This window comes from Dermacentor variabilis, chromosome 10 (assembly GCF_050947875.1).
Source record: "Dermacentor variabilis isolate Ectoservices chromosome 10, ASM5094787v1, whole genome shotgun sequence".
NCBI classification, from domain to species: Eukaryota; Metazoa; Arthropoda; class Arachnida; order Ixodida; family Ixodidae; genus Dermacentor; species Dermacentor variabilis.
In genome coordinates, this window is record NC_134577.1 from 50,312,053 (window position 1) to 50,339,657 (window position 27,605).

The 27,605-nt window shown below is 41.0% G+C and overlaps 2 protein-coding genes across 6 annotated transcripts in view; one reads left to right on the forward strand and one right to left on the reverse strand.

Moving 5' to 3' along the window:
• LOC142560514 (putative phosphatidate phosphatase) overlaps positions 1–23,415 on the forward strand; it is a 46,073-nt gene extending 22,658 nt beyond the window's left edge. For 2 of the 5 annotated variants that reach the window (XM_075672673.1, XM_075672674.1), the window contains exons 6-7: positions 13,491–13,619; positions 17,832–23,415. In XM_075672673.1, the coding sequence (XP_075528788.1) occupies positions 13,491–13,619; positions 17,832–17,939 (237 nt within the window). In that variant the 3' untranslated portion in view covers positions 17,940–23,415. The other 3 variants (XM_075672675.1, XM_075672677.1, XM_075672676.1) reach the window with 3 other exon arrangements.
• Rich (Guanine nucleotide exchange factor subunit Rich) overlaps positions 22,818–27,605 on the reverse strand; it is a 62,317-nt gene continuing 57,529 nt past the window's right edge. The window contains exon 26 of the mRNA XM_075672671.1: positions 22,818–24,469. Coding sequence (XP_075528786.1) covers positions 24,307–24,469 — 163 coding nt within the window. The 3' untranslated portion in view covers positions 22,818–24,306. The remainder of the gene's footprint in view (positions 24,470–27,605) is intronic.

A 27,605-nucleotide genomic window follows, 5' to 3' on the forward strand; every position in this document is an offset into this window, starting at 1 on the left:
CGTGTGCAGTGCGGCAGCTTAGCAAATGTTGCTAATGCAGAAATGTTCATGGCAAGAGTGTATGCATTTGTTGAAAATAAGAAAATCGCACATGCTTCAAGCATTCATACACACACAAACCTCCTGAGAAAGGCACACTCAGATGGCATTAATCACTCTGGATTTACCGCATAAAAAAACTGCTGTGCAGTGTCCCTGAAAAAGTAATTGCAGAAACTTTCCCCTTGATGGTCTCCCAGCACGAATGAGTAGATCAACATCTGATCTAAGAACCTTCTGTTCTGTAAGATAAGGGACCATTCAGTGCTGTACCAGCAGGTTTGGTGCGTTTGCTGAGAATATGAATGTTTCTTTTTTTATGCTGTGCACACAAGGGACGGAATCAGTATTGAGCGATTGCATTCGGAGGGTCACTTTCGCGAGGTTTTACAAGACGTGGCACTGAACACATTGAAGTAGATTGCCAAAAGCATTCCTGGTACCGCGTGAAAACAGCCAGCTTGGTACCCTGCCATGAATGCTGTCAGTCGCATACTCCGACGTGTCCGGTGCTTGGTCGTGTGAAATTTCACGAGAGTGATCATATCCCCAAAGTCAGCATTAGAGAACACTGGCTTGGCTTTAATTGCATCAGTGCTGCCTCTTGCATCTATTAGAAAATGGCTTTTGTTGAACATATTAAGAAAAAAATTAGCATGGCAGCTGATGCAGCCCGTTTCAAACGCACATGCAGTGGGTGACGTTCTTTGGCTCCTCGTGTCACCGCCATACCAAGTTGACTCCGGATATCGAAGCTATGTCTGTGTCCCAGAAAAAGGATGACTACGGCACAATCTGAGCCCAAGGATTTCTCACTGTACATTCAATTTGCAATACTGTGATTTGTTAGCTAGTGTGTAGACTCAATTACAATTATGTGTGATAAGGTGGGGCACACATTATTTAAAGGGACACTAAAGAGAAAATTAAGTTTAGCTGTATCAGTAAATTACACTTCTATAATACCAAAAATGGCACTCTCACCATAGGAGGAGGCCTGGTAAGTCACAATATACACAGAAAGGAAACGCGAGAGGCAACGCCACTTTGAAGTTCCCGTACAAGCTTGCCTTGACGTCATCGATATTGTCAGCACCTGCTGAGGCCTAGTTGGTATTTTACAGATGTGGGCAAACAAATAAGCTTTTCAGAAAACGAATTAAATATCAACAGAAGTATTGAATATCGAATTGAATATTGAATTGTCAATGGTGATGCATATATTTACAGCAGGAATATATTTATTTTGGTATAGTTAAGTGCCAATGCCTGTAGTGACTAGGGCAAGAAACACAGCTATCAGATACAAAGAATCAATTTTAAGCACAGGATCACTAATTGTCATTTAAAAACCTGTACGAATAGCCTCTCAACATCTTTAGAGCCTGGTTATGAACAAGCTTTAAAAAAAAAAAAAGAAATGGCCACTGTGTGATTAGCTTTTCAAAAACTCTAAATAAATTATTGTGAAAAAGACCTGGAAAAAAAAAAGCTGCTAAAGGACTTGTGTGCCATTTGCACATGTAAAAGGGCTCATTACACAGAACACATCACAAGCTGTAGCATAAAAGATAAACACTGCTACCTGACTAGACTTCCAAAAACACAAAATGACAGACTACAAGCGATAATCACAGGTTGTCATTTCTGCAAAACCAAGCGTGACTTTTGAATACTAGCACAAATATACATAGCAGGCTATGCTGTGGAAGCTATGGAAGTAGCTTTAAGAAATTTTAAATATGGTCTGTGGAAGATAGCACAATTCTAACTTTTGAACTAAAAATCGTTTATTGAGGCAGACATTGCATCCACAAAAAATGAAATGCGTAATTGACGAACTAACACAGTTTTACTAATTAACTTACAGCACATATTGCACTTTACAAATTGTGGCTAGTCAGTTCACAAAGCATATCAACTTGGAACAAATTCTAAGGATGGCACTTGTTTCGAGATATGCACCATCAACCTTGCTTAAACACGCACTGTACTTGCCCTTACCTTTTCATTAAAATGTTTTACACATTGAAGCACGAAAGTAACTGGAATGCCAACATATTTTGTCGACCACTTTGAAAATTAACATCCCGAAACTGTTGCCAGCCTGAGAATTCGTTCCAAGCAGATATGTCTTGCAAACTGACTGCCTACCACTAGAAAATTGCAATAAGCGCTGTAAAGTAATAAATTAAATAGTTAATTAGCGTAATTATGTCAATTATTCAATCAAGCATTTTGATCTCCCATAGAGATAATGTCCACCTCACCAAGTAGTTCAGTTCATCGGTTACAATCGTGCTACCTACCAAAGGTGATTTTGAAAAATTTGATGCATCTTAAGATGGTACATTCCTACTGCTACTTGCAGACGCAAGGTTATGTCAAATCACATGTTACTTATGCATATTTCTGCTTTTAGTGGGCAGCATACTATGTTTCGACACAGCGCAAGTTGTGGCTGCTGGTTGCAGAAGTATGTTACACCACTCGTATGGTGGTAAATAGGTTTAGATTTCGGAAGCCTTTCGTGTGTAATAAGTACGCCATGTTTTGTGACGTAGAAGTACGAGACCTAATTTTACCTTGAATTACACGGTGCGCATGTAATGTCTTTCTTTCACATGTGATGTACTACTTTTTGGTTATGGATGCAGACAGAGAGCTCTAGCCTTCGTAACATAGCCTGCTATGCAAGAAATGGATAGTTAGCACCAGATTCTTTTCGAAACTTCCAATATTTTCCCAACCCTAGTTTTTTTTTATTGGTAAACATGGACTACATTAGGTTATAAAGGGGCCAAAGAGTGAAGTTATAGAATCTGAGAACATTTAAAGCACTGCAATGACATATAGGCAAGAAAATGCTTAAATATCCATGACGTCACACTGGCATACAGGCACTGGGATTTTAGCACGAAATTCAAGGAATGGAAGTTTGGCTTTTTTGTCTATACTTGCAGATGACTTTTCTTGGCAATGAAGTAATAGCTACAGGGGTGGAGCTTCCGAACAATTGTTACTACGTCATGCAGCCCTAGCTGAGCTTGATGGCGCTCGCAAGTTTCCTGGAGCAGATATTAAATCAGTGTAGCTTCCACATGTGATAATCTTGCATTAGGAAAATTGGAAAAATGAAAAAGTTGGATTTAACACTGAGTGGTGTATTTTAAGGCCTTAATTTGAATAGGAAATAAAATGTTCGTGCTTTCCGTTCCCCAGCTTAAGCTACCGCAAATGAAAGAACTTTGGAGCCTTAGCGCAGTTTATATTCACAGTGTGCTACATGCGCACAATTTGCATCTGTGGCTTTCCTTTCACTGTCACAGAAAGTTGTCTGCCTGTGTAGTAATGAACATGTTGCAATGAAATTAACAAAAAGCAAAAGTTTTGAAGGTCTACTGTATCAGTCTATACTGATTTATGGTTTCTCTTTAGACTCCCTTTAAGTACTATATACAGGGTGATCATTTGTGAGTCTTACGGAATATTTAAAAATTGCCTGTGGAAGAAAGCATAATTCTTGTAATTGAACTGTATTATTCAAAGAGACGGACAGCGTTATCGCGAGAAATCGACATACATATTCGACTAATTAAGGGAGGATGTGGCACTAAAATAGCATTTCCTCCAGAAAAATGCGTTTTATAATTTTGTTTGAGTTCCCAGACATCACCTAGTCTGGTTGCAATCTGCACATAATTCTGGCTGTGGTGCCCATGTCTACAAGCACAGACAAGGGCACTGGACTGCTCTAAAGCTGAAAAAAAAAAAAGCCGAAGACAATTCAAAGCAATTGTCACAGAGCAAGTTCAAATTGAAGAGAAGGGTCAAACTTATGTAGCAGGGCACCTTGATTAATTATTCTTGTTCCTAAAATAAAATTACGTGTTCTGACATCTTTTAGCTTGCTTTTCTCAGTTCGCACTTTTTGGCTGAACAAAACCTGTAGGAAGGCTATCATTTCCAAAATGCTTCACCAAAACCTGCTTTCAAAGTAGTTCTTGGGCTAAAATTTTGTCAAGGACAAGGCGTAGTACTTTTTATATCACTAAATTATTATTAACACAAAGAATTATTACATATCTGACATATAATGACAATGAAAAACTTCGAACTTGGCCTCAAAGTGGTGACATTGTTACAAAAATGCAATGAAAAACACACAACTGGCCTTATCCTGCACTATAACCCCCTAGAAACTATTTAACAATAACAATCAGTGTGCCCTCATTATCTTTGAAATGATTTTCCCTAAAGTTACATCCCTAATTGGTCCTTATGACAGCCACACCTTTTTTTTCTATTTGACCTGTATTAATGAAGTTTTTAATGTGTACTCAAAACAAGATACATAAACCTGGAAATTTTTATAAATATTCATGTAACCTGCATCCCTTTAACAAAAATTGACTAATTAACTTTCTAACTAGTTACTTTACAGTACATGTTGCAATATACTAATTGCAGCCAGTGATATTGCAAGAAATATCCACTTATAATGAATTTCTAGCATGATACGAGTTTTGAGATATAATTTCCCAAAGTGCTGGGACGAAATGCATCGGTGTTCTAGTTACTTAAATGCTTTAATGCATAAGAGAGCGTTTTGTTAAAAAAGTAAGTGAAACAACAGTGCATTTTTATGGCGAGTTTGATGGCATGTACCTCCAAACTGGTGTCATTCTGGAAATGAATTCCAAGTGGATATGCCTTGCAAACACACTGACTACAATTAGTAAATTGCAATATGTGTACTAAATTAATTAAGATGAGTGAATTTTTGTTAATAAGTTCAATATACATTTCGATTTCTCATGTAAGTAATGTCCACCTCTATCAATAATCCAGCTCAAGGACTAGAATTATGCTATCTGCGAGAGACAACTTTAGAAAATTGTGTAAAGCTTGAGAATTATATATATACATCTGACAGGTTCAGGGGGTGTGCGAGGCCCTTGCTCAGGTTCCCAAAACATTTGCTTTCTCAAAACAGGTCTTTTGCTGTCTACCACCCGCATGCAGGCAAAGGGCTCCTCTTGCTGGACAGATTCAGCTGCCTGGCTCCAATGTCACAAGACATGAGCTGGCAAATCTTAAAGGAGTTAAGCATGTTTGATGTCGCTAGACCTGAGCTAGAGAAAGAAACCTTTAGTTTAAAGGGAAAAAAATTAGGGAGAAGGCCTTTTTAACTGTTGCGCTGCTCCTCATTTGGCATTCGTTCAGCAAAAGATTATTTCAATCTAGTTGACAATCAAATATGCTTAGCTATTTGCAGGAGTATGCGGAAAATAAAATTGGTATAGAAGACCAGAGAAAGCACAAGTCTTGTGTATGCATGCTCCTATTTTGTTTTGCACTGTAAACATTTGTGTCGACGCACATCAGCCCCATCATTGATGCTGTCACAAGAATGACAGAAGGTGCCAGTGGCAAGTTGTTTTGCTATATATTTTGAGTCTAAGTGATGCCCACCTCGTTTCTTAGGACCTCACAGCCTTAAAAGAATTTGTATGAATGAAAGCACCCTCTTTGCATTTGAATGTAGGCTGTATACACTTGAACCAATATTCTCTCAACATTTGTAAACATTTTAATGTTACCGCTCTATCGAAACAGTGCCGAGTACCAGAACACTAATTCATACAACAGCACTGGTGATGGCATTTGGTGACATTGTGTTCAGAGTGGAATGTACTGGCGCATGCTCTTGTGTGGCATCTTTTGGCGAGGGCAGGTTTAGTATTACAGTAGCCTTATGTTGGCTGCGAAAACCTTTATACCAGCATTGTGAAGGGTAGAAAAGACCCAGACTACTACGCCGACGAAAATATAGATTTAATATAAAGGATATTTCGGCTCCCACACAGGGGCCTTGTTCACTAGTAAAAGTGCCATACCAGCACTTCGTACCAGCAGATAAAAGCACATGGCCACATAACGAGGATAGCACTGCAACATGTGCTGCTTGTTGACGCAGCTGACACATCCTGACACAGCTGCATGTGACATCGTCCTGGTATCCTGATATAACAGTTACACTAGTATGTCCTGGCTAAGAATCTCAATTATATGCAATATCACAAACAGGCACAATGGAACAGAAAGGCAGCTTTCTTCGTGGGATGTTGAGAGCAGGAGAAGCAAATGAAGCAGTATCATGAAATACACGTCGTACACAAAGTGAATGGTATGAATTGGTGTAGTGATGGCAGGCAGCATTCTACTTTGCTGACTATAAGTTTCATTATGTTTAAAGTGCATTAACCTGGTTGATTTATAGTTTATAAGAAAAAATGTGCCTTGCTTGTATCTTACTGGCAATCAAACCTTGCAGCGACAAATGATGTCTACGACGCTCCACTCGTCATAGCTAGCACTGAGCTTTTGTGCATTTGTGCCACTTTAGTAGCATAGTGTACTGCAGTGGAAGAATATTAGTGTTAACACCATAGAATACAAGAGGTACATAGTATCCACTAACCAAAACTGAAATGGTACAAGGTTGTGCTATTGCCTGTTTTTTGGCAGCTTGTATATTTACAAACATCCCACTTGACTAAGGGGCTATGCCCACAGTCAAAAACCTTTAAAAAAAAATTCCATTATCAGTGTATTATATGATACACCAGTAACAGAACACTCACTTTGTTGTGATACTGCTTTAGACATGAAACAATAGCAATACAAATTGTCAAATTACTCGTATTATCACTTTAATTCAGTTACATGATTCTGCTGTGAAATGGATTAAAAAAAATGTTTTACCCTTAAAGTGAGACTTGTGATAAATACAACAAAGCATGTGAGCAAGAAAAGTAAGCATTTACATACAGTAAGCTCTTGAATTGAATGAATCTAGGTGAAAGCTTTGCCACAATTTGATGATGTTGCTTTGTCAAAATGGTTACTAGCGCTACAAAGATCTGCAAGCTAGTTGACAAGTTGGTCCTTTTCGGCTTCCATCATCAGCTTAGTTCTCAGGTGCTCCCTCAGGTGCACATTGGTTCTAGCAAAGCAGGCAGCTTAAATACTTCAACAAAATGGCAGTTTACTCCCTACAAGAAACTTTAAATTATCAGCTAGAAGCATCAGGAGCTGCAGAGCGTTAGGTTAGGTAAGACCTAGGCTATATGATGAAAGGTATTTGCTGGCTCATGCACTTCATGACAAAGGTATTTGACTTCATTTTTCGTGAGTAGTTTGTTGGGGACACAGTCTTGGACTACTGTAAAGGCTGTGAGGTGCTGTGTAAAACGGGGTTGTGTAATTGGAGGCTTCCTGTCCTGTTGCTGAAAGCAGTGAAGTGATATGTTGAGTGATAGTATTATTTAACTTTGGCTTTAAAGCCTCTAACATTGTGATAAATGTTGTTACATTATTTAAGAATGCTGGAACTTTATTGTTTCAGGTAGTCTGCTTAAGCTTTCAACCTGATTGCTCAGTTGAAAGCTGTGCTGGTGCCTTCACATTTCCTGTGTACATACATATAACTAGCCTGGCAAATGTGTGACATATTGAAGCTGGAATTTGTTTTATGCTCCTTGCTTGTTTTTAATGGTGTTATTCTCACCTTCTTAATTCTTTGACAATTTTGCATGCATTGCTGATGCAACATTTCTTTTTGCATGCTGACGCACTGGCACAATGTGCTGTACTGTGAAAATTAACTGAGACAAGTATATTGAAGCAAAACTTTCTGCTCCTACTTTTTTTTTTATTTGCTGTAAATAATACTTTGAGTCAATGTGACAAGTGTGTCTGTAAAGTTGAAATCAAGTGCGTTTTCATGTGATTACTTACCCATGGTTCCAATGTAGAAACTCATCCCATGTAAAGTTTAATGAAATGCTTTTTGTAATTTGCATGTGCCACCATTTCTCCATGTTACGCTCTTGTTTGAAGTGAGTCATGGTAGTGTCTGTAAGAAGCGCTCAATTTTAACTAACCCGCTAGTTACGCTCACAGAAAAATGGAAATTGTTGAAGGATATGCTGTGATGTCTCATTACCTTAATAATGTAGTCATAGCGATCAGTTAATTTGCCTTTGTCGAGGAATAAGTATTCAAAACTGAAATGTCTGATGCCTGGTTGTATTGAATTTTCCCTGCATTCCCACAAAATGCTTATTTTATTAAGCTAATGTATACTGCTTTACCTTAGTTGCTTTTTGCAGCTTTCTGAAATTTTTAGCCGCACTGCTTTATTTCTTGCATTCTACATTAGAAGCCACATGATGCCGATGCTATGCTTTGTTGTTTTGTCCTGATATTCATGAATTTGGAGTAGGAAAGAAAGCTTAAATTAACGCAATGTACATGAAGTGATGAATGTGCACTTTCCCACTTTTCTGGTAGGTAGCTTTATTTTGCAAAGAAATAAAACAAGCTTCCTACCATTAACTTGATTAGTACATGGTCATTAGCAGAATGTTACAATAAAATGAATGTAGTAATTTTTTTCCATTCTTATAGCACAATATGTAGGTGCTCTGCAGTTATGTTTCTTCATAGTTATATATGTGTGAAAAAGAAAAAGGCAGAAGAAAACGCTGGCAATAAATAAACACCCACCACAAAAGTTGTCTTATTTGATTTTATACTCCACCACCATCTGCTTTAGATGTGATTTCATTTTCTTATATTAGGAGTGCCTCCCCGAGAGAAACACTCGTTGCATAATTAGTGAGACATAACAAATGTTAAGTGAAAGTTACATTAGTAAATTAAATTCAGGGATGTTATGTGCCAAAACCATAATCTGATTGTGAGGCACACTGTAGGGGGGGGGGATACGGATTAATTTTGATCACCTGGGGTTCTTTAGCATGCACCCAATGCACAGTAAACAAGCATTTTTTTGTATTCCACCCCCACTGGAATGCAGCCATGTGCGACCGATGTCAAACTTGTGACCTTGAGCTCAGCAGCACAATGACGGGCTATGCTGGTGAATTACACAACTTATACTCACTGCAAAGCATTGTAGCCAACGCAAGCTCAGTGAGCCAGAGAAAGCATGCAGAAGTGAAAGTCTGGTGATGACACCACAAACTCCCACAACAGCTTCCGGTGGCATCATGAATTCCAACACCTTCTGCTCACCATTAGTCAATAGTTTACCAATAAAAGTGGACCAAATTACATTCATAAGTAAGCAAATACTCAACCTAGCAACTGTTGCAAACTTTTCTTCAACTGCAAGAACAGCTGCGACAAGTAAAAAATGCAGTAAAATCTATGATGTCGCATGAACATTGCTGGCAGCATTGTCTGACAAGTATGTTCTGCCAAGAAAGGCTAATGACAATTTTAATGGATGCTCTACCATTCTAAACAAATTTCATCGTCAACCTGTTCTGGCCTACTTCAGGATGCAGGCTTCTCTCAGCAACCTCCGATCATCCTCGTTCAGAGTCAGCAGACTTGATACACTTTCATAACATCCCATCGCTCAATACAATACTCCACTACCCCAACTGTACTTCTCTTTCCTTAGCACCTATTCTATTGCTCTTCAGAAACCGTTGGTTATCTACCCTACGCATTAAAGGGGCCCTGAACCACTTTTTTATCGAAGTGGAGAAAGGCATCTGAAGTGGAAATAGGCTATTTCAGAAATACTTTGCCGCAAAACGTACTTCAATGCATTCAGCAGAAGCGGAGTTACTGGTAATCAAACACGGCCTCCTCTGTACTCCCGTTTCTTCTTCAATGCCTTGCAGTGCGAAGGCTATAGCGCATTGTGCCGTGGCCACAATGCTCCACCTTCTAAATGTCACCGTGCTGCGCAGTTCAAATTTCATTTTGGACATAGACGCCACGACTTAGACATAGACACCATGACTTCCGCCTTTGGTACCTATGATGTGTTAAACATAAGCCAAATGTAGTTTTTCTCAGCAAGCCACAGTGCACTTGACCAGTGGACTGATGGTGGCACCCCATGGTGGCCACGGTATCTACACCATGTACCTGACCACGATGTCAGCTATCGGCCAATAGCAGCCGTCTAATGGAATGATGAAATAGTGCGTCTAAAAGAGACTGAGGACACGGCCTTCCATTGAAAAAAAAAAGAGCATTTGAGAGAAATGTGACTTTGGAATCCGCTTGCGATCTCCGCATACCGCGTATGACAGCAAAACTTGGCTGAGATGTTCACAACAGTGTATGCTACCCGTGGACTATGTTATTTCATTAAGCCTGAGGGGTGGTTCAGGGCCCCTTTAAACGACCTGTCCAATTCCACTTCTCCTTAATCCCTACCACTACCACCTGCATTAAACCTATAATCTATTCTGCTATTTTCCTATCTCTAAATGTTACAACTGTCATTTGCTGTTTCCAAAGCTTTCCTTCACTTTGCTCCACATTTCTTTGTTAATTCTCCACATTGTGGCCCCATAGTTTAGCATTGGCAAAATACACCAATTCCATACATTTATCTTTTTCATTCAATCTTCTATGAAAAAAATGCTTATCAAAGACTTTACCAAAGACTTATTTTCTTTTGAACAGTGGCAAACGTCATCCCAAACACACAGCACACCTCTTGAATGCAAACAGATCTTTGACATAAAGTTTGTATTTTAGGCCGATAATGGCAGTAGTATGAATATTTAACATAACATGGTCAGGATGGCAAATAACAGTCGGCTAGCATCTGTTAGTAAAGTGAAGCACCTCCTGTTACACTCTGCATGATCAGCTCTGACAAAATCAAGAGCAAGTCCCTGCCTTGGCTTTTTTGCAGCTAATATGATGGCCAGGCCATACAACCATGACAGGCATCGTTTGCGGATGTACACAAGGTTGGGCGATAAAAAGGCCCACCTGCCCCGAGCTGCATGCATGCTCACCGAGATGGAGTGGTGTCACATGATCAAACTAAAAAATGGCAACATAGCCAGCACTTCCATTGGTGGAGCTCGCATGTTATGATCAGTGACAAAAAGTGCTGCTGTAGTGTTAAACACTTATAACTATCTCTGACTATACAAACAGAATTCAAGCCACCAGGAATACATGTGTGCTTGAAACAAATGGCTCAGAACAGTGTATTTCAGTTGCTCATGCATTCGCCATAGCACTAAGAAGCTTGCACCACCTTACTACTGGATTGCCACGTACAGTTTCTTGCCCACCATCTCGGCTACATGCTAGTTTGTACTTGCTGGCTAATCAGTACCACATATGCAAATGGCACGTATTGCTAGTATACACAAAGCCAGCAGGTGGCCAGGGCAGTAATGGCAAAAAGAGTTGCCATACAGATACTATGGTACAGATGCTACGGTAATCCACTGCCCTATAGGCGCAGCATTTTGTGGGAAGATGTACCGTACAACCAGCTGGATTTCCATACAGTAATGTAACACGACTAAAGCTCTTCAATGGTCACTATGTGACATGTGTACTGGTGTGAATATTAGTTCAATAAAAATTAAAAGATTGGTTTCCATACCAAGCACATGAAAATGTCAACACCTGCATGCATATGAAATGTTCGCTACAAGGCCTCCTCTGTGGTTTAAACACTTAGCCTTAATCGCATGCACCTGATCACATGCAAGTTTACTGTATTGTACTTTCAAAGTTAAACTTTCAATAATTTCATTTGGCCCCTTCAGTGCCATTCCATTATCCTGATCTTGGACAAAAATGGCAACATTCTTTTACTGTGGAACCCTTTACAGAAAACAATATAGGCAATACCTTAAGTGTTGGTTTATGCAACATCTGAAACATTTCTTGCAAAAGTGAAGCTTTACAGCACTGTACAACATGGAAGGAAATGCAAAGTATTGTCAATGAGAAAATGAAAATTGTGGGAAAATATGTATCATTAACAAACTGAGCCCGTCCTTGGTCATTTTTACTAGAAACATGCAAAAGAATGGGGCTCGTCCATGGCACGAAAAGGTTAAAACCCGAGAGTGTATAAGTAAAATTTATTAGTCTTTCAGTTGTTGTGTTTTGGGTGTATGTTTATATCAGAAAGTTGAGGACTGTCATAATCACAAGGCAAGTTCATTTTGTTAAATTTTTTTAAAAGGCTTGCGCTCAGAGATATTTTCCAAGAATTTCCCACTAAATGGGACTAATTTTGCATCCCGAGATGAGAGTGCTGGTTCCAACACACTCCGAGTGATGCAGCTTGTTGTATAATTATCTTTTTTGCCAGGCATAAGTGACAGCACACCTGCAGTCAGCTCCACCTTGGACCAGCACACAATGCATGATGCAATGCATCGCTCTAGAGCAAACCCACACCACTTGTGCAAAATGAATTGGCATAGCTTACATAGCATTTTACATAAAATTGGTGAAAGCTTAACTTGGAGGGCATCATATTGTACGCTGCCACTATGGCAAATCAATTATGCAGAATTCCACAAGGTGGAGGAAGGTTCATGAAAGGAAAAATTGACATCCACCCGTATGCAGCAAGAAGCTACAAAGCAAACCCACACGGGTTTCTCAGAAACAAAGCTTCGTAATTGAAGAAAAATTTGTCCTGGTCCAGGATTTGACCAACACCTTTCTTTGGCAGTCGCTCTACCGTCTGAGCTAACCAGGAGGCTAGCAGATTGCAGTGTGTGGGCGAATTAATCGACAACTCAAAGCACAAGGACGCTGAATATAGCAAATAAGTTCTGCGGAATTGTGCAAAGTGGAGGAAGGTTTATGAAAGGAAAAGTTGACATCCGCCCGTACGTAGCATGAACTTATAGAAGAAACCCACACAGGTTTCTCAGAAAGAAAGCTGAAGCAACCTGGCGACCCTCATAACGTGCTATAACTCACAGTGGCCTAGCTTGTTTGACTGAACTCATTCACTGTTTGTGTTTCGCAGTGAATTAAAAAATACAGAGATACCTGAAAATTAGCGATGTAAAGTGTGCATTACCTTGCTAATGTAACTTCGCTGTACGGGAATGCTGACTGTTTTTTACAACCAGTTGATTCATTGATAATGTGGTAAAATAACTAAATTGCATAACAATTTTAACAGAGCAGGCGCCAAAGCCAAGGAAGTATGGAAACACACATTGTTTGCCTAAGTGCCTGACCCCCGTTGAATGAGAGTTGAAGCTTTGAGTGCATTTCATGCAAAAATGTGGCATTTAAGGGCGTTATATAATCAGCTGACTGTAGCCAGCGCATTTGATTACCATAAAATTGAGCCAAATCAATAACAGGGAAGCGCCGCCATGCACATTTTGATGCGTGCTGCCAACCACCCATCCATACTAACGTGGTGAGACTGCCCGTAGTTCGATCCCACAGTGAATAGAGGTGACCTTTGAAGGTCTAATAAACCAGTCTTGTCCATTCTCCTATGTGTATACATGTCCATCTGTGCCCCTCTCCTCACAGCTGTGTGAAACATTGCCTGTAATTGTACTCCACACCTGGCTGACATTTTTGTCTCTACTTGCATGCAGGTTTGGGGCATCGCACCACTCTTCAACCCCCATGGCGGCTACCTGATTACGGGAGGTAGTGAAACACCTATCAGAACGACGTACCAAACGGATCTACCCCTGAACTTGAAAAGCAGGAGTTTTCATGATGTTGGTGTGCCCTAACTGATGCTCCCTGGTTAACTGCCAGCCCAAAAGTAGCAACTTGGTTTGAGGGAGGCTCACACCTTGGTGCGGCACGGCGGCTAGTCGCTGCAAGGACTAGGCCAGTCAGTGCCTATTCGTAACAAAGGGCAGCAGCTTAGCAGACAGAATTTCACAGCGGCGCATCTCCTCTTTAAGTCTGTTGCCTGCCGTGTTGCTACCTTTTGTTCTGTAGGAATGATGCCTGGGGCAGTGAAGCCCCAGCAGGCAATGGGCATGCACTGTTTGGCTTTCATCACTTCACTTGATTTGCCAGTGAGATTAAGTACGGCACGGCAGGACTCGGACATATGTTGTAGAGAAGAGGGTGCTGTTGCTTGTAGTTGCAACGAAACAGTGGCCAGCTAATGTAGGGTGTGGAAGCTGGCATGTTTGACTTTTGCTACAAGCATAAAACATTATTCATCATTTTTTATTTATCATTTTTTTAAATGGCCCATAAATAAATAATGAACACAAACTTCGAATTGGTGGTGACAGAGCACACCAGCAATTTAAACATTACTTTTATTTCATAAAGAGTTGTATTGTTGGTGTTTTTAGTAGGTAACTTGGATGTCTTCAGAAGCACTTCTGCCATTTTTATTTAGCACTGTATAATAGTCTGCTCATCATTTCGATCTCTTTTTCTCTGACACACAAGTGTGTTACGTTGCGCCTTCACATGTGATTGGTGGCCATGGCGACTTAACACGTTTTGCTTCTTTTAGTGAAAATCGGGTTAGGCAGGACTGTAGATAAATTTAGACATCTGTAGATAGTTTAATCAGAGTAATATATCATGGGAGAGATTTCTTTACATAACACATTAATAGTTTGCTTATTTTTTGCCCTTCATTGTTCATCGACCTTGCCAAAACCTCAGCACGTCACATTGCACTGTCACATTTGATGGCCTGCCTCAGCCACCCGCTGCGGGGGCTCAGCAGCTTTAGCTGTGGTAGCATTCTGATGAGGGTGGCTTGCAAAAGTGTTCATGTACATCTGTCTAGAAGTTCCTTCATAGCCAGCTTTGAGATGTAAGACCCCAACTCAACTCTCCATCAATCCTAATTGCTCTTGTGAGCGTACTATTGCCATCAAATGAAATGCAAACAGAGGAGTGTGTGCCCAATACATAACTGAAGTACAGTGAGTGCGATCACCAGAGACAAGCGCACACATCTGGGTTGTACGCAGGGTGCAACGATGCTTGTCCTATTGTGATAGTTTTGCTTTTATTCTTTGATTGTCTTTGATTTGAAAGTGAGAAAACTAACAATCAAAGAAAACTAGCAAAGCTACTGCAGTACAGCCAGCATTCTCGCACCCTGTGGGCAAACTAAATGTGTGCCTGTCTCTAGTGATGAATGGCCGATGACATGCATTGTACCCTCAGTTATGCTTTGGGCATGCACTCTGCTGTCCACATTTCATTTGACACTGATAGCACCTTTTGTCCAAATATATCGCTCAGGCAGAGCAAACCCTACAACTTTAGTGTGTCACATTACATTGAGTTGCTCACCTTGCGTACTAGTTTTCGTGTTGTGCACTCAAATTAATGAGGCAGCTAAAGGTAACCATTGGTTGTTTTCTGAGAACAAGTTTTCCTGCATCCTGTTGTTGCATTTGTCATGGTTTAAGATTTACCAATACTATGAGCATGAGATTATTTGCGGCTACAATCGGTATGAGTGCTGATTGTGGCCGCAGTCTCCAGAGACATGGATTGAGTTTGGTTTTAAAAACGCTAAAGTGAAGCGGATGCAGCATTAATGCTACGCTCAATCACCTCGCGGCACAAAACACAAGTTGTGTCCGCCATATCGCGGAAGTTTTGCTGCGGCACATCCTTTACATTGAAATGTGTAGAAAAAAGGACCTTCAGACCCCAAGCAATTGATTGAGCTCGACGACATCAGGAATGAAAGCACCTAATCCACACCACAGCTAGCCGTAACCTTGTTATGTTATAGTGTATGACATGACGTTACATACCCATAATTGTCCTGCGAGTCTTTCTACTGAGGTAAGCGTGGAGAATGCTTACTTGCAGTCACGTGCTGCGCTAAAATGAAGCAGTGTTTTCACTGCCGAACCATATTTAGAAGATGTTAAAACGCGATAAGAGGAATTATTGTTTTGAGGGTAGTGCCTTCACAGTGCTTGGGTTCAGTTTGGGAACACGTGGCAGCAGTTGAGCACAAACTATGGGCAAAGAAAAGAGACCAGCTGTTCGAAAAGATATACTTCCCTCTTTGTTCCAAACAGAAGCATGTGAGAATTTAAAAAGAAACCTACAACATGAGGCAAGGTTGAAGACCGTATTGGTTATGGAGACTGAAGCACATAGCACACAGAAATGTACACAGACCTGTCTCTGTGTTTCTGGTCTGTGCTGCAGTGGGCATATCTGGTAATATGGAAGTCAAACATTTCGGCAGAATTGCTCGTCTTGTTGAGCTAATTTATTACGAAGTCAATATCATCTCCTACAAAATGTTGGGATTTATTAACGTATTGGGGCAAAAGTGGCTCCTGAATTCTCCAAAATTTCTTCCTTTCAGCATTTGTTGTAAAAGAATTACACAGGCACAAATAAAATTGTGAGTGGCAAACACCTGCTACAATTTTAACTTATATGTAAACAAATGTCACTAGAATTGGTTCGAAGGTGGCCTGAAAGATCACTTTTGCATTTCACATGCATTTGAATGGCAGTGTGCGATTTAAAGCTTCCTAGATCTAGACCTCATTTGTCGTTATAGTACTAGGTAGCTGAAGTGCTTACTTAAAACTTCAGTATAGCCAGTTCAGTGCTCATTCTGGATGAACACTACAAATTATTTTTGGTTATTAAGTCCAAGACTGTTGCACTTGGTGCACTAAACCTTTTGTTCCTCTCACTTGGTGTTATGAATTGTGGTGGTTCCTTTTCTGCACAATGTTTGATGTCATAGCTGACTTTGGTAACAGTGTTAAAAGTAGTCATTGCCGTTAAACTGTGACCAAGCTAGTTGAGCACTTGTGTATAACCAACCGCAACATGTTGCTGAGCAGGAGTTTACAGGCTAGTTAGTTCGACATACTATGGAGCACTGAACGCACCAGCTATTGCGCAGCATCCTTCGTCTTTCCTGTGCTGCGGCCTTAGTACACTTAGCACAACATATAATCTTTAATGGTCAATGTTGAGATTATTGAAAGTGTCACAATGATGCTTGGTGCCACGATGATGCTCAGCGTGCTGGTGTTTGCACATCTCATGTAATGTTGTACTGTAAGATCTGCTTTCAGCACCAAGCTAGGTGCCTTAGCTGATTTAGGTGACGGTGTTAGTAAAGTATAGAATGCTTCAAAACAAGGTTGCTGAATGCTCTATTACTGTCTTTTCTGTGCAATAATCATATAGTCACTAAGATAAGCATGTTTCATACTTGTAAAATGCACATGCCATGACATTTAGTAAAAATTTGAAATAAGAAATATATGTGCCTTCATTTAGAGCCAAACCATTGGCTCACTGATTATTACTTTGCGATAGCCTTGGTCATTTTGAGCAGCCAAAGTACTCTGCATATGCTTGTTATTTGCCAAATAAGAGATTGCTACTAGATTGCTTGTTTTTTCACATTGTGTCTGACCAACTTGCACAATTTCTGTTGGGTTCTCCAGCAGCTGTGGCTACTTATCAGATTTTATTACTTGGTTGATTTGAATTGTTGCTTGCATGGCGCATGTACCCTCTAAAAATGGTACTGAAACTTGTGTCTGTGTTTGGAACGCACACTGTTACAAAAACGACTAAAGCTGAAGAAGTACATTAGCTACAAGTGGCAGCTTGCTGGCAACAGGCAGCATGAAGTGAAATATAACTGTTGCCACAGAAATGGTACTGGTTGTTTTAACCAGCTAGCACTTTGCACTCACCTGGCTTTTAAAAAAAATGTTTTACTGCTGATTATACTTGGTATTGCGGAACAATACATAATCCAATTTTGGTGCTCTCTTGAGTGCAAGTTGCAGGGAAAGAGAAGGCACTAGCTGTTTGAAATGATACTTGCCTGTTTGTTCCAAACGTAGACACAAACCCCACCTCATGACATAAATGAGCAAGGGCTTAACCACATATTAAAAGGGCTGAGAAAAAACTGCCAACTCCATCTCTCTCTACAGGAACCGTTTCTCCTGAAGAAGAGCTCTTGCGAAAGCATGAATCGCCAAGTCATGCAGCATCAGTGTAGAGAAGCAGTGGTCTCACCATGCTACGATTTGGGATACTGATATTCACCTTCTCGGCATGCACTTGCATGAACTCTATTGTCGCGATCACATAGACATGCTGGCTTGATGATTTTTCTGAATGCGCTTACATTTCCTAGCTGCTGTTGTGGTACTCCTTCTGTTGCACGTAACTGAGTTTTGTCAAGCATTTTTCACAAAGCTCTGGCACTGTCACCTCGATAGGCCACTGAGTGCACTTAAAGATAACAACCAAGGCCAACAGTTATTACCACATAGTGACTCAGTGCACACATAGTAAGCTTTAAAGGGCCCCTAACTGCGTTTGATATTTTGAGTAAATATTAAAATAAGAACGTACATTGTAGACAGAATGCTGCGATGGTCATCTTTCATGAACATGGCAATGCTACACACTGCTAGAAAGTTAAAAAATAACTGTGCCTTTCTCTGGTCTTTTCTGGTCTCTTTTTCACACTTCATGAAGCCAACAGGGTCACGCACATCACGTCACTTGGGCAAAAGCTATCGATTGGTTTCTCTATGAGGAATGTTAATTCTGACTCGACTGCCAGGCAGCTGCACGCCCGCTGTTCCTTGTCATCTTGCTTGCCTGTTGTGTGCAATCAAGTGATTTCACATTGTGTAGCATGTTCTGCAATGTGTGTGCAGTGGCAACAGCATGCAGCCAAAAAGTATGGAGTCACGGCAACCAGAAGTAGATGGTGTATTCAAACTAGAAAAAAAGTGCCATTACTTGCTATCACTACTTGCTATCGTGCGGCCAGTGGCCAGGTATTGTCTGAAATTGCAGAGGCAGAGAGATTCCCAAACTCCCCAGCCAAATGTTGCGAGCGATAATTTTCACACTGGCCAATCATCTTAGCTGCACTATTGCAACTAGTGTGAGTGCTCTACAGCTCTTATATGCACATACATTAACTTATTCTGTCACATCAAAGTATAGGCATTTTGCAAAGGGTCACGCACCAACTTCAGGGTCAACAAGTGTTCAGTACCGGAGGGCACAGGCGAAATATGCAGCCTACCTTTCTATGTTGACCGTTTAGTTTGCTGCAACAGCAAAGCAGAATGTGTACTGCATCACAACTACAGTGTAAACGTCTGTGTAAACCCTATATAGCATTTTTGCGTTGTGATCGTGGAACGGCCTTCACCTCCCACTGCCACCGAAGTTATATTTACATGCTTTGTTAGCACTTTCTTTAACCAGACTTTTGCTTCACTTTCTTTAACCAGTAATTCGCTTAGGAGCAAAATGCAACTTATGGGGCTCTGGAGTGGTCTGCCGTTAGTTGCATTATATATGCATCCACAATCACTTTATTATTGTTTTACTGCAAGAGTGCCCACTGATGTTTAGCTTTGACATTCCACTTGTTCTGAACCAGTTTTACACAACCTGAGCTGCTTTTATTTGTGCTTATTTTGGGAGCGCTTCCTGCTTGTTTGCCTAGGGGAATGTTGAATGCTAGAGAAAACCAGGCAGTTGAAATTGATTCTAACTGTAGCTCTGGGAAGTAAAGCAGCATCAATCATTTTAAAAGAGCCCTCCACCACACATTAAGCTACCACTTTTCTTTGTTGGCTGCGCAGCATGATGGCTGTAGCAGCTTTTAACGTTCATTGCAGATTGAGCTATTTATATTTAGTGTTGCACCATTCTTGTGTGAAGTGCAAACATTTAATGAAGACACAAATAAACAAACAAACCAAATTTTCACATAAAAATGATGCAGTGTAGAAGTATTTGTTTCAATATGTCCAAGAAATTGAGACAGTGCTGACTGCGCTACACAAAGCATCAGCTTTCAGCATTGCCATAAAGGAAGCCATCTCATTCGTTTAGTATTTATGTTTTAGCCAGTTCCTGTAGATCATTTTCATCTTTAAGCCTGTTCTTTCTCTGAGATAGCGCCTTCACGATTGATTTCAGAGTTATCACTACCTCAACATCTGCTTCTGTGCCGAGGCAATAAAGAGAAAACCACACATTTCCAGAAAGTACACTTTTGAAATATATATACACACATATAGGTCAATTTATGTTGCATCTTTCACTCTCTGATGCGATGAATGAACAGGAATTATTGTTTATGCTTTATAATGTCAGTGTAACCATACAAATGCAATGTAAACACAACTTGAGGGACTTTAGAACACTTGCTTGATGCTATATTGTCTTGAATGTATTTGAACTAGATGTCTAGCCCACCTACAACCTTTTTTTTTTTTTTTTGCGTGGTTATGCAAGTGCCTTGTCTCCATGACGGTGAGTTGGTCGACACCATAGTTTTGCATACAAAATCTCCACACAAAAAAATCTGTCATGCCAACATGACAGTTTGGTGAACTTTATAATCATGAGAATTATACAGTCCTTAACACAGTTGACTTCAAGCTACCCTGCGGTTGGTGGTAAATAAGCTTGACGCCACTTGATTATCTCAAGTTTGTTATATGTTAATCTTAGTTTGATTCAGCTTCTGAGAGCTGCAGCTTCTATGTGCTGCCATTCAAGTTGAGAGTATCAAAAACAATTTACTCTATGTAAAGATATTACTTAGATTTTGCTACTCACATGTAAAAAGCAAATGTCAGCTATCTGATAAGATGAAAGCTCCGCAATGAACAGCTTGATAAAACATTGTTATAAGGGTGCATAATTAGGACGGGACACAAAAAGAATGCACAGAGGACAGACGCCGGCGTCTGTCCTCTGTGCATTTTTTCTGTGTCCCATCCTCAAAACGCCCCGTTATAACCATGTTCCATCAAGCCAGTAACCAACTAGCCCATCTAAGTCTCTTAATCTCATCGAACAGAGTTCAATCTGAATGCTAAACATCTCATGGCTGTGAGATGGCACAGTGATGTGAATGAGAAAAAAGTGACAAGTACATTCTTAGATAACTACTATCATCAGTAGGATTTCTTGATGAGATTACAAATGCTAAATCTTATATATACAAGCCACAAAGTGCCCCCGTTTCAACAAACATGGGAACGATGGGCAGCACATGAATTCGTTAAGACTCTGGCCTTTCATTTTTTGGAATATTCTTGTGGCTTCCTACCTTAACTTTTTGAAGATAATTTGTGGCCATGAATTCCCTGCACGTCAACGAGCTTTAGAAATATGGGACAGAAACCACTGGGTGTAAAAAAAAATGCAAAAGGCAAACAGAGCAGTTGGAGTTACACCATTAAGCATGCATGTGTGCTTAATGGTGTAAAAGGTTCGTTTTCCTAATTATCCAAAGGAATCAAGGGATAAGGACAAACTCGGTCTTAAGCATCATTAATATATATAGGCACATGTATGGCCTGGTGCAAATATTAGTGCAGGCAGCAAGCACATTATGACCGGTTTTGTTATTAGAGTTACCAGAAGGAGGCGTCATTAACATACATAGGCACATGTATGGCCAGGTGCGAATATTAGTGCAGGCATCAAGCACATTATGACCGGTTTCATTATTGAAGAGGTACCAGAAGAAATACATAATCTTTTGCATCTTTTACTTACATCTTTACATACATATTTTACCTTATTTGAAATAACTGGCCAATATGAGGCCTAATGGATATCACAAAAAAAAAAATAACAAGCTTTCATTCTCCTATCAGTGGTTCAATAGAGGGGTTTTCCTCTAAAGGCAGACAATCCTGTACTCACGGAGGCTACAACCAAGTCGGAAGAATCCATGTACTGGACCCATAATTGCCATTGTGGTTGGATGATTGCAGTAGTAAACTTGTATAAAACAGTGTGTCATCATCTTTCCGTTGCCCAGGAGAGATGCCTTTATGAAGTTAGTTGATTGAACAGCTATTTACTTTGTTTACTCATCCCTAATGTTCACATCTTTGAAGTGTTACTGTAAGAACATCAAACATTATACCAAAGTTTTTTTCATTAATGGGCTCAACACTAGTGGTCAATTATGTCTGTAAGAGAACCGGCTAGCACTGCAGATTTATTATATATATCAAAGATTTTCTTTTGTATGGAGAAAGTGGTGGCCTTACAAATAATTTATGGTGCGAATGTAACTTCAAGTATACTCACTAGCCATTGGTTTCTTTTTTGATACTTTTCATATTGTGTTTGCAACATAGGTTACATTGCAGTGATAACTTTGTTTTGTCCCTTGAAATAGCTTTCCAAATGCAGCTACCTGTTCACAGAGGAGATCCATCATAAATACAGGTCATAAACAGAAGGGAAACTTATTGTTAACCTTAAAAACATTAAACTGCTTGTTTTGTTGAGTGTGTGCCAAAAATGTGCCTTGAAAAAAAGAAGTGTGAAAAACATTTTTTTTTTTTTAATGTGCACTGCTGGCTTTGCTTGCAATGCTTGTATGCCAGTTCTTGCAAATAAAACACTGCCCTTTTTTTCTGCCAAAACTGTCTCTATGTTCAATGCTTACCTTTTTTGTTTAAATAACGGTGTATGTGCAATACTGTGTTTTATGTATATTTCTCTGCTGCTCTTATCAAAACCTGCAGAGCTGCTAACCTGATGCATATTGCGACAGAGAAGATACGGACAAACAGTAATTCTGGTGGCTAGACTGTTTGACAATATTTCTCATCAAAGCATGCAAAACCCTTTCTATGATGATTTACTATGTTCTAGCCATTTCACTCAACTAGCTGGCGCATAGGTGCTGGCAACGACATAATCCTCGTGATTGTATTTCTGGCATTCTTCTTTCTTTTTTTTTTTTTCGTGATGGGGGGCAGAGCTGCACAAATGTGTTTTTCATGCATTACCATTAAACATGGCCTTACAAGACATCTTTCGCAGTGCCGTGGTTCCTTATCACGTCTCCTGTGTTGGAACACATGCCAGGTTAAGATCTATGTAATGATCCAGGCTTGGACAGTGCAATAAAAACAAATTTGTTTATGCATACTATATCACTTTGAAACAGTCACCACCAATGCATTACATAGCTAGCCCATGCATACATGGGCTGATATCGGGACTTCTCATCTCTCTATTTGGCGCACACGTCTTTACACAACGCCGAAGTTAAAAAGATTTCCATGGTTGCTTACAAAATGGAAGGGCATGGTAATCCTGCAAGGCCTCCTTGATATTAAGTGCAGGCATTGCAGCACAATACATTAAGTGAGCAATCTGAGAGTTGAGTGGAGTTGCTTATATAACTAAAGGCCAAGCAACGCACCTTTAAAAACCCTGCTGACTTCATCAGAGTCCATTTACAGTGACCAAAGGAATGTCAACTAAGGCGTACAGAGCAACAATTGAATGTTGGAGTAAATTCACCATGCTTGACAGTTTGGGCTTCAGTCTTCAGAAGGACGGCCACAGCACTAATAGTAGTGTACAGTTCATTGCACAAAAAAGAGATCAGACCTGGGAGCCCACAGGTAGTGGTACCTTGTAACAAGTCTTTTCACTGCTGCACAGTACTCTGCAGTCTTAGTGAGGCATAGCTGAATGAGGTCATAGTGCAGGTTTGTTGCGTGCAAAAAGACGTAACCTGTACCAGAAAGCCAAAAATAGTGGCGGTCCATATGCTCTGGGTTCACTGGGCCTGCTCGTGCAGTGATGCAGGCCAATAACAACTGACAGGTCCATACGCTGGACTTGTCCAAAGCAACTTGTCTAGGAATAAGACAGGCTGGTCAATGGTGGCAACCACATGCCAGCACTGCATGGGCAAAAAGCAAAAATAGCCTGCGTTTAAAATTTTCTTAAGATGTGTTTGCGAGTTCATTGTGTTCACACAGCGGCTGGTTTCACCACAATGAGTGAGGTGGACTTTGATGGACGATGGCATTATCAAAATTCAGCCACTCTGCATAGAGACATTTGCTCAAATGTAAGGTGCCAGTTCGAGCGCAAGTACTATGCAGGGAAATTTCTAGCTGACTGTTCCTGAGCACTGCATCATGTAAGATGGCATGTGGCACCCTTGCTCTTTGTATGCCTGGGGTGTAGTGGTAGTAGTAGTTGTAGTAGTACTCTCATTCCTGTGCAAAGAAGGCTCAAGAAGTGTCAAGCAGCCCAAAGCAGCTTTCTCCTTGCGTGTCTGCAGGCAGTAGGTCGCAATAAGTACAAGAGTTATGACTCTTCTCTCTTGAATGGAGCACTTAAGCCTGCCTAGCCTCTTGTTTAGTTAGAAACGCCTCCGCTTGCCACGTCTTCATGAACGCAGAGCAGAGAGCTTAAACTTTGTCAGCTGTTGCCGCAGAGGGGAGCTGCTTGACATCTTCACACACGGGCTGCAGACGATTCGTCACACACCGCCTGCACCACGCCTGAAACGATACTTGGCCATCTCGCCGTGGCGTGCCCCTTGAACAGGAGCTGTAGCCTCGGCATTGCACCTAGCTGTTGTCAGGTGCATTATGACACACGGCAGCCTTCTTCTGGTCCCTCAGTTACAGCAGTGGTGACAGCAGCCATCCTGCGAGCCTCCATGGGGCTGCTGCGTTGAACCACCCCGTTGGAGGAAGGTGTGTCCGAGCCACGACCTTGAACTTGACGGAGCAGTCCCACATAACCAGGGCTGCAATGAGAACAATGGAGGCGCCAAGATGAAAAAAAGGCACACAATACGAATGTGAAAGTGGGTACAAATAACATGGAGCAAAGATATTGCACGGGACCAGACAATATGGTAAACAAACTCACAAGTGCCTGTATGTACTCTGACTAATTCAATCCTTCACAGCAAAAAGATGCTGTTAAAGAATGTCAACCAAACTATCTCAGCAGTAAGTATCGAGAAAACACTGAGTCAAAATAGATTGGAAGATGGTACAGCTATCAAAGAGAAAATGGACCACTTGTGCTGACAGCGAGGAGTTAAAACTGTGGAAAAGAAAAGGAAATTTAGAAGCTAAACAATTTTTGGCATTGCAGTTTTTAAGTATCAAAAGCAGCTCACCATGATGCCAAAGGATGTCAACACCTTGCCCAGGCCACGTCACTGTAAATTTCGTTCTAAGACGTTCCAGTTGTGTCCACAGTACAAAGCACACTAACTGGCACTTTATTGTACACAGTAAGATGCCAATCGCTGTTTTGCGCTCTATCAGTTGCAGAAAACAGCAATTTTAAACCAATCTGCTTCAGAGAACCACAACGAAATAAGTGCACAGGATATAGTGAAGCATTTGCCAATTTTCAAGTAGATTTTGAGCATTAGCAAATCAGACATTTATGTCTTCCGTAGGGTGTGTGAAGTGCCTTATACAGCTTCACAGTCTTTGATAAGTTGCTTGAATTTGCATACATCTGCAAAGGATGTTTGTTTTCAAGCAGAGATGAGAAGAGCTTGAGGTCCACAACTATTACAGCGCAAGATATGAAGATGAAATGGAGACATGACAGGAGAAGCCTATGTGCTGTAATAATTATGAATAAATACCAGCTAGCCCAATTCACCATTTCCCTAATAAGATCTTGAAATGTACCTAGAGCTGTCTTGCCAGGGTGAACTATTTCGACTGAGCGGTGCTTGGCTACTATGTCCTATGAAATTAAATGATACTTAATGAACTGGGCTTGTATGCTACACAAGAGGGGTGACAAAAATGAGGACCCCACACGCTGTGGGAATGGATATAAGCAGAGCTTTCTTTGCTGTCTGCCTTGATTAACGATAATTACGGCAAATGTTAAATTTCTTCAATGTTTAGTGCAATATGAGAGTGGTGAGTTGGTGTCAAACGTTACCTTGCATGCACCACTGCTGTTTGTCTGCGTAGTACACAAAACACACAATGAGGCGTGCTTGCTTGAGGTGTTGCAACGCATCATTGTTCATAACCTCCAAGACAGTAGCATTGTCACTGCTTCACATAGCACATCGCATTGTGGCAGAAGCGTTAGTTTATTTGAATTATGGGGCTGTAAAAAGGCAAAACCACAATCCGATTATGAGGCATGCCGTAGTGGCAGAATCCGGATTAATTCTGACCCCCTGGACATTGTTTAATGTGCATCTAGATACGTACATGAACATGTTTGTATTTCAGACCTGCCAAAATGTGGCTGCCGCGGTCAGGATCGAACACGCAACCTCGAACAACGCAACAGCCGCAAAGCTACTGTGGCTGGCACAGAAGTTTTGATTTGATGTGCTTCCGCTTTCATATCGTTGCTTAAATGCTATGGCGCTTTAATGCAGCTATGCGTCTGCACACCCTGCATCAGTTGTCCACATGACAAATTTGCACGGTTTTTATTTTTTAGAAATAGCAGAAACACAGCGCATGGTACCTTGAACTTAAGTTCATCCAGTTTGTCCATAACCAGTGCCATGTTTATAGCAGTAACATTTCCTTGTCTTTTTACATCGCCTTTTCCCTCTCCTACCCTCCACCCCAAGTATGGGATCTGTGAGTGGAGAATGACAAAGTTGTTATTCACTCGTTTCGTGACTGCGTCAGTTCTACCCATTCTCTGCTTACTGTCTACCATTCTATCTTCCTCCCCTCTGGACTGTTGCATGTTAGTACAAACGTAAGCACTGCAGTTTCCACAATGCTTTTACGGGGGTCACAGATAATTGCAGCCGTTGGAAGGGTATTGTGACAATGCCCAGGGAACTCCAGAGGGCATTGTGACGACCATTGATGGAAAGGTCCAAACGAGTTTCTCGCATCGCCTTTCCTCTCTGCCACACTCCTGCCCTGTATATGCATGTACAGTCGAAACCCGCGATAACGAAATACCGCAACGACAAAATTCTCGCAACAACGAAACATTTTCGTATCCCCGGCGAATGCCCATAGGATTCAATGCATTTCATACCTCTCGGCAACGAAATGTTGCTGTACTGCAAACCCGCATCAACGAAATTTGCTGGAACTCCACATATTGCATAAGGCTAGCAGGCTCCAAAATGTGCTCAAATGCAATTGTTTTGGACTAAAACTGCGTAAAATACCACCACATTACACTTTTGTGGGCGCTGCCATTTTTTTTTTTCACACACAAAAAAAAGAAACCAAGCTCTGGAAGTGATCAGTGTGCTGTAAACGCGTCATGGCCGCCATCTTGTTTGTTGATCACCTGTTTGAAGCGGCACCATGAGCGGCACGCACGTTGCTACCAACAGGTGATGACGGTGTTTGCATGCCTACCAGGCGAGATTGTAGATCGTTGTTTAAAACACGCGTTTAGTTTGTGTTCCTAGCGGCTGATGACTCCGCGAGGCCTAGGCCAATCACGTGAGGCGAAACTGAAAGCAAACGGGACACGCATTTCGAACAGCAATCCCCGATCGCGGCAGTGCACTGTGTAATGTGCACCTCGGTGAGAAAAATGCAGCAAAAACAAAGAAATTCACGTTCTACCTACATGGAATTGTTTATGGCGCTTGAGATGGCGGTCGCGACATATGGAGTGTCACGCATCGCGCCATGAGTGAGTGATCGTCTGGGAATATGCATTCCTTGCTTCAAGAATACTGGTTTTGGTGCCACCTGACAGGCATCGTGTGCAGATTCAGCACTGGACGTAGATTTGCACGTAAGGGCCGTTATCTCGATCATTTGCCTTCGTGTACACAAGATACGATCACTTTTGCGATTGGCACTGGACGTGTCGGCGCCTACGGGCAACAATGTGCGCTGGATAAATGCTGCTGCATGCGCTGTTGCTCTGTGTCCGGTGCCTAGTTACGCAAAATCTCG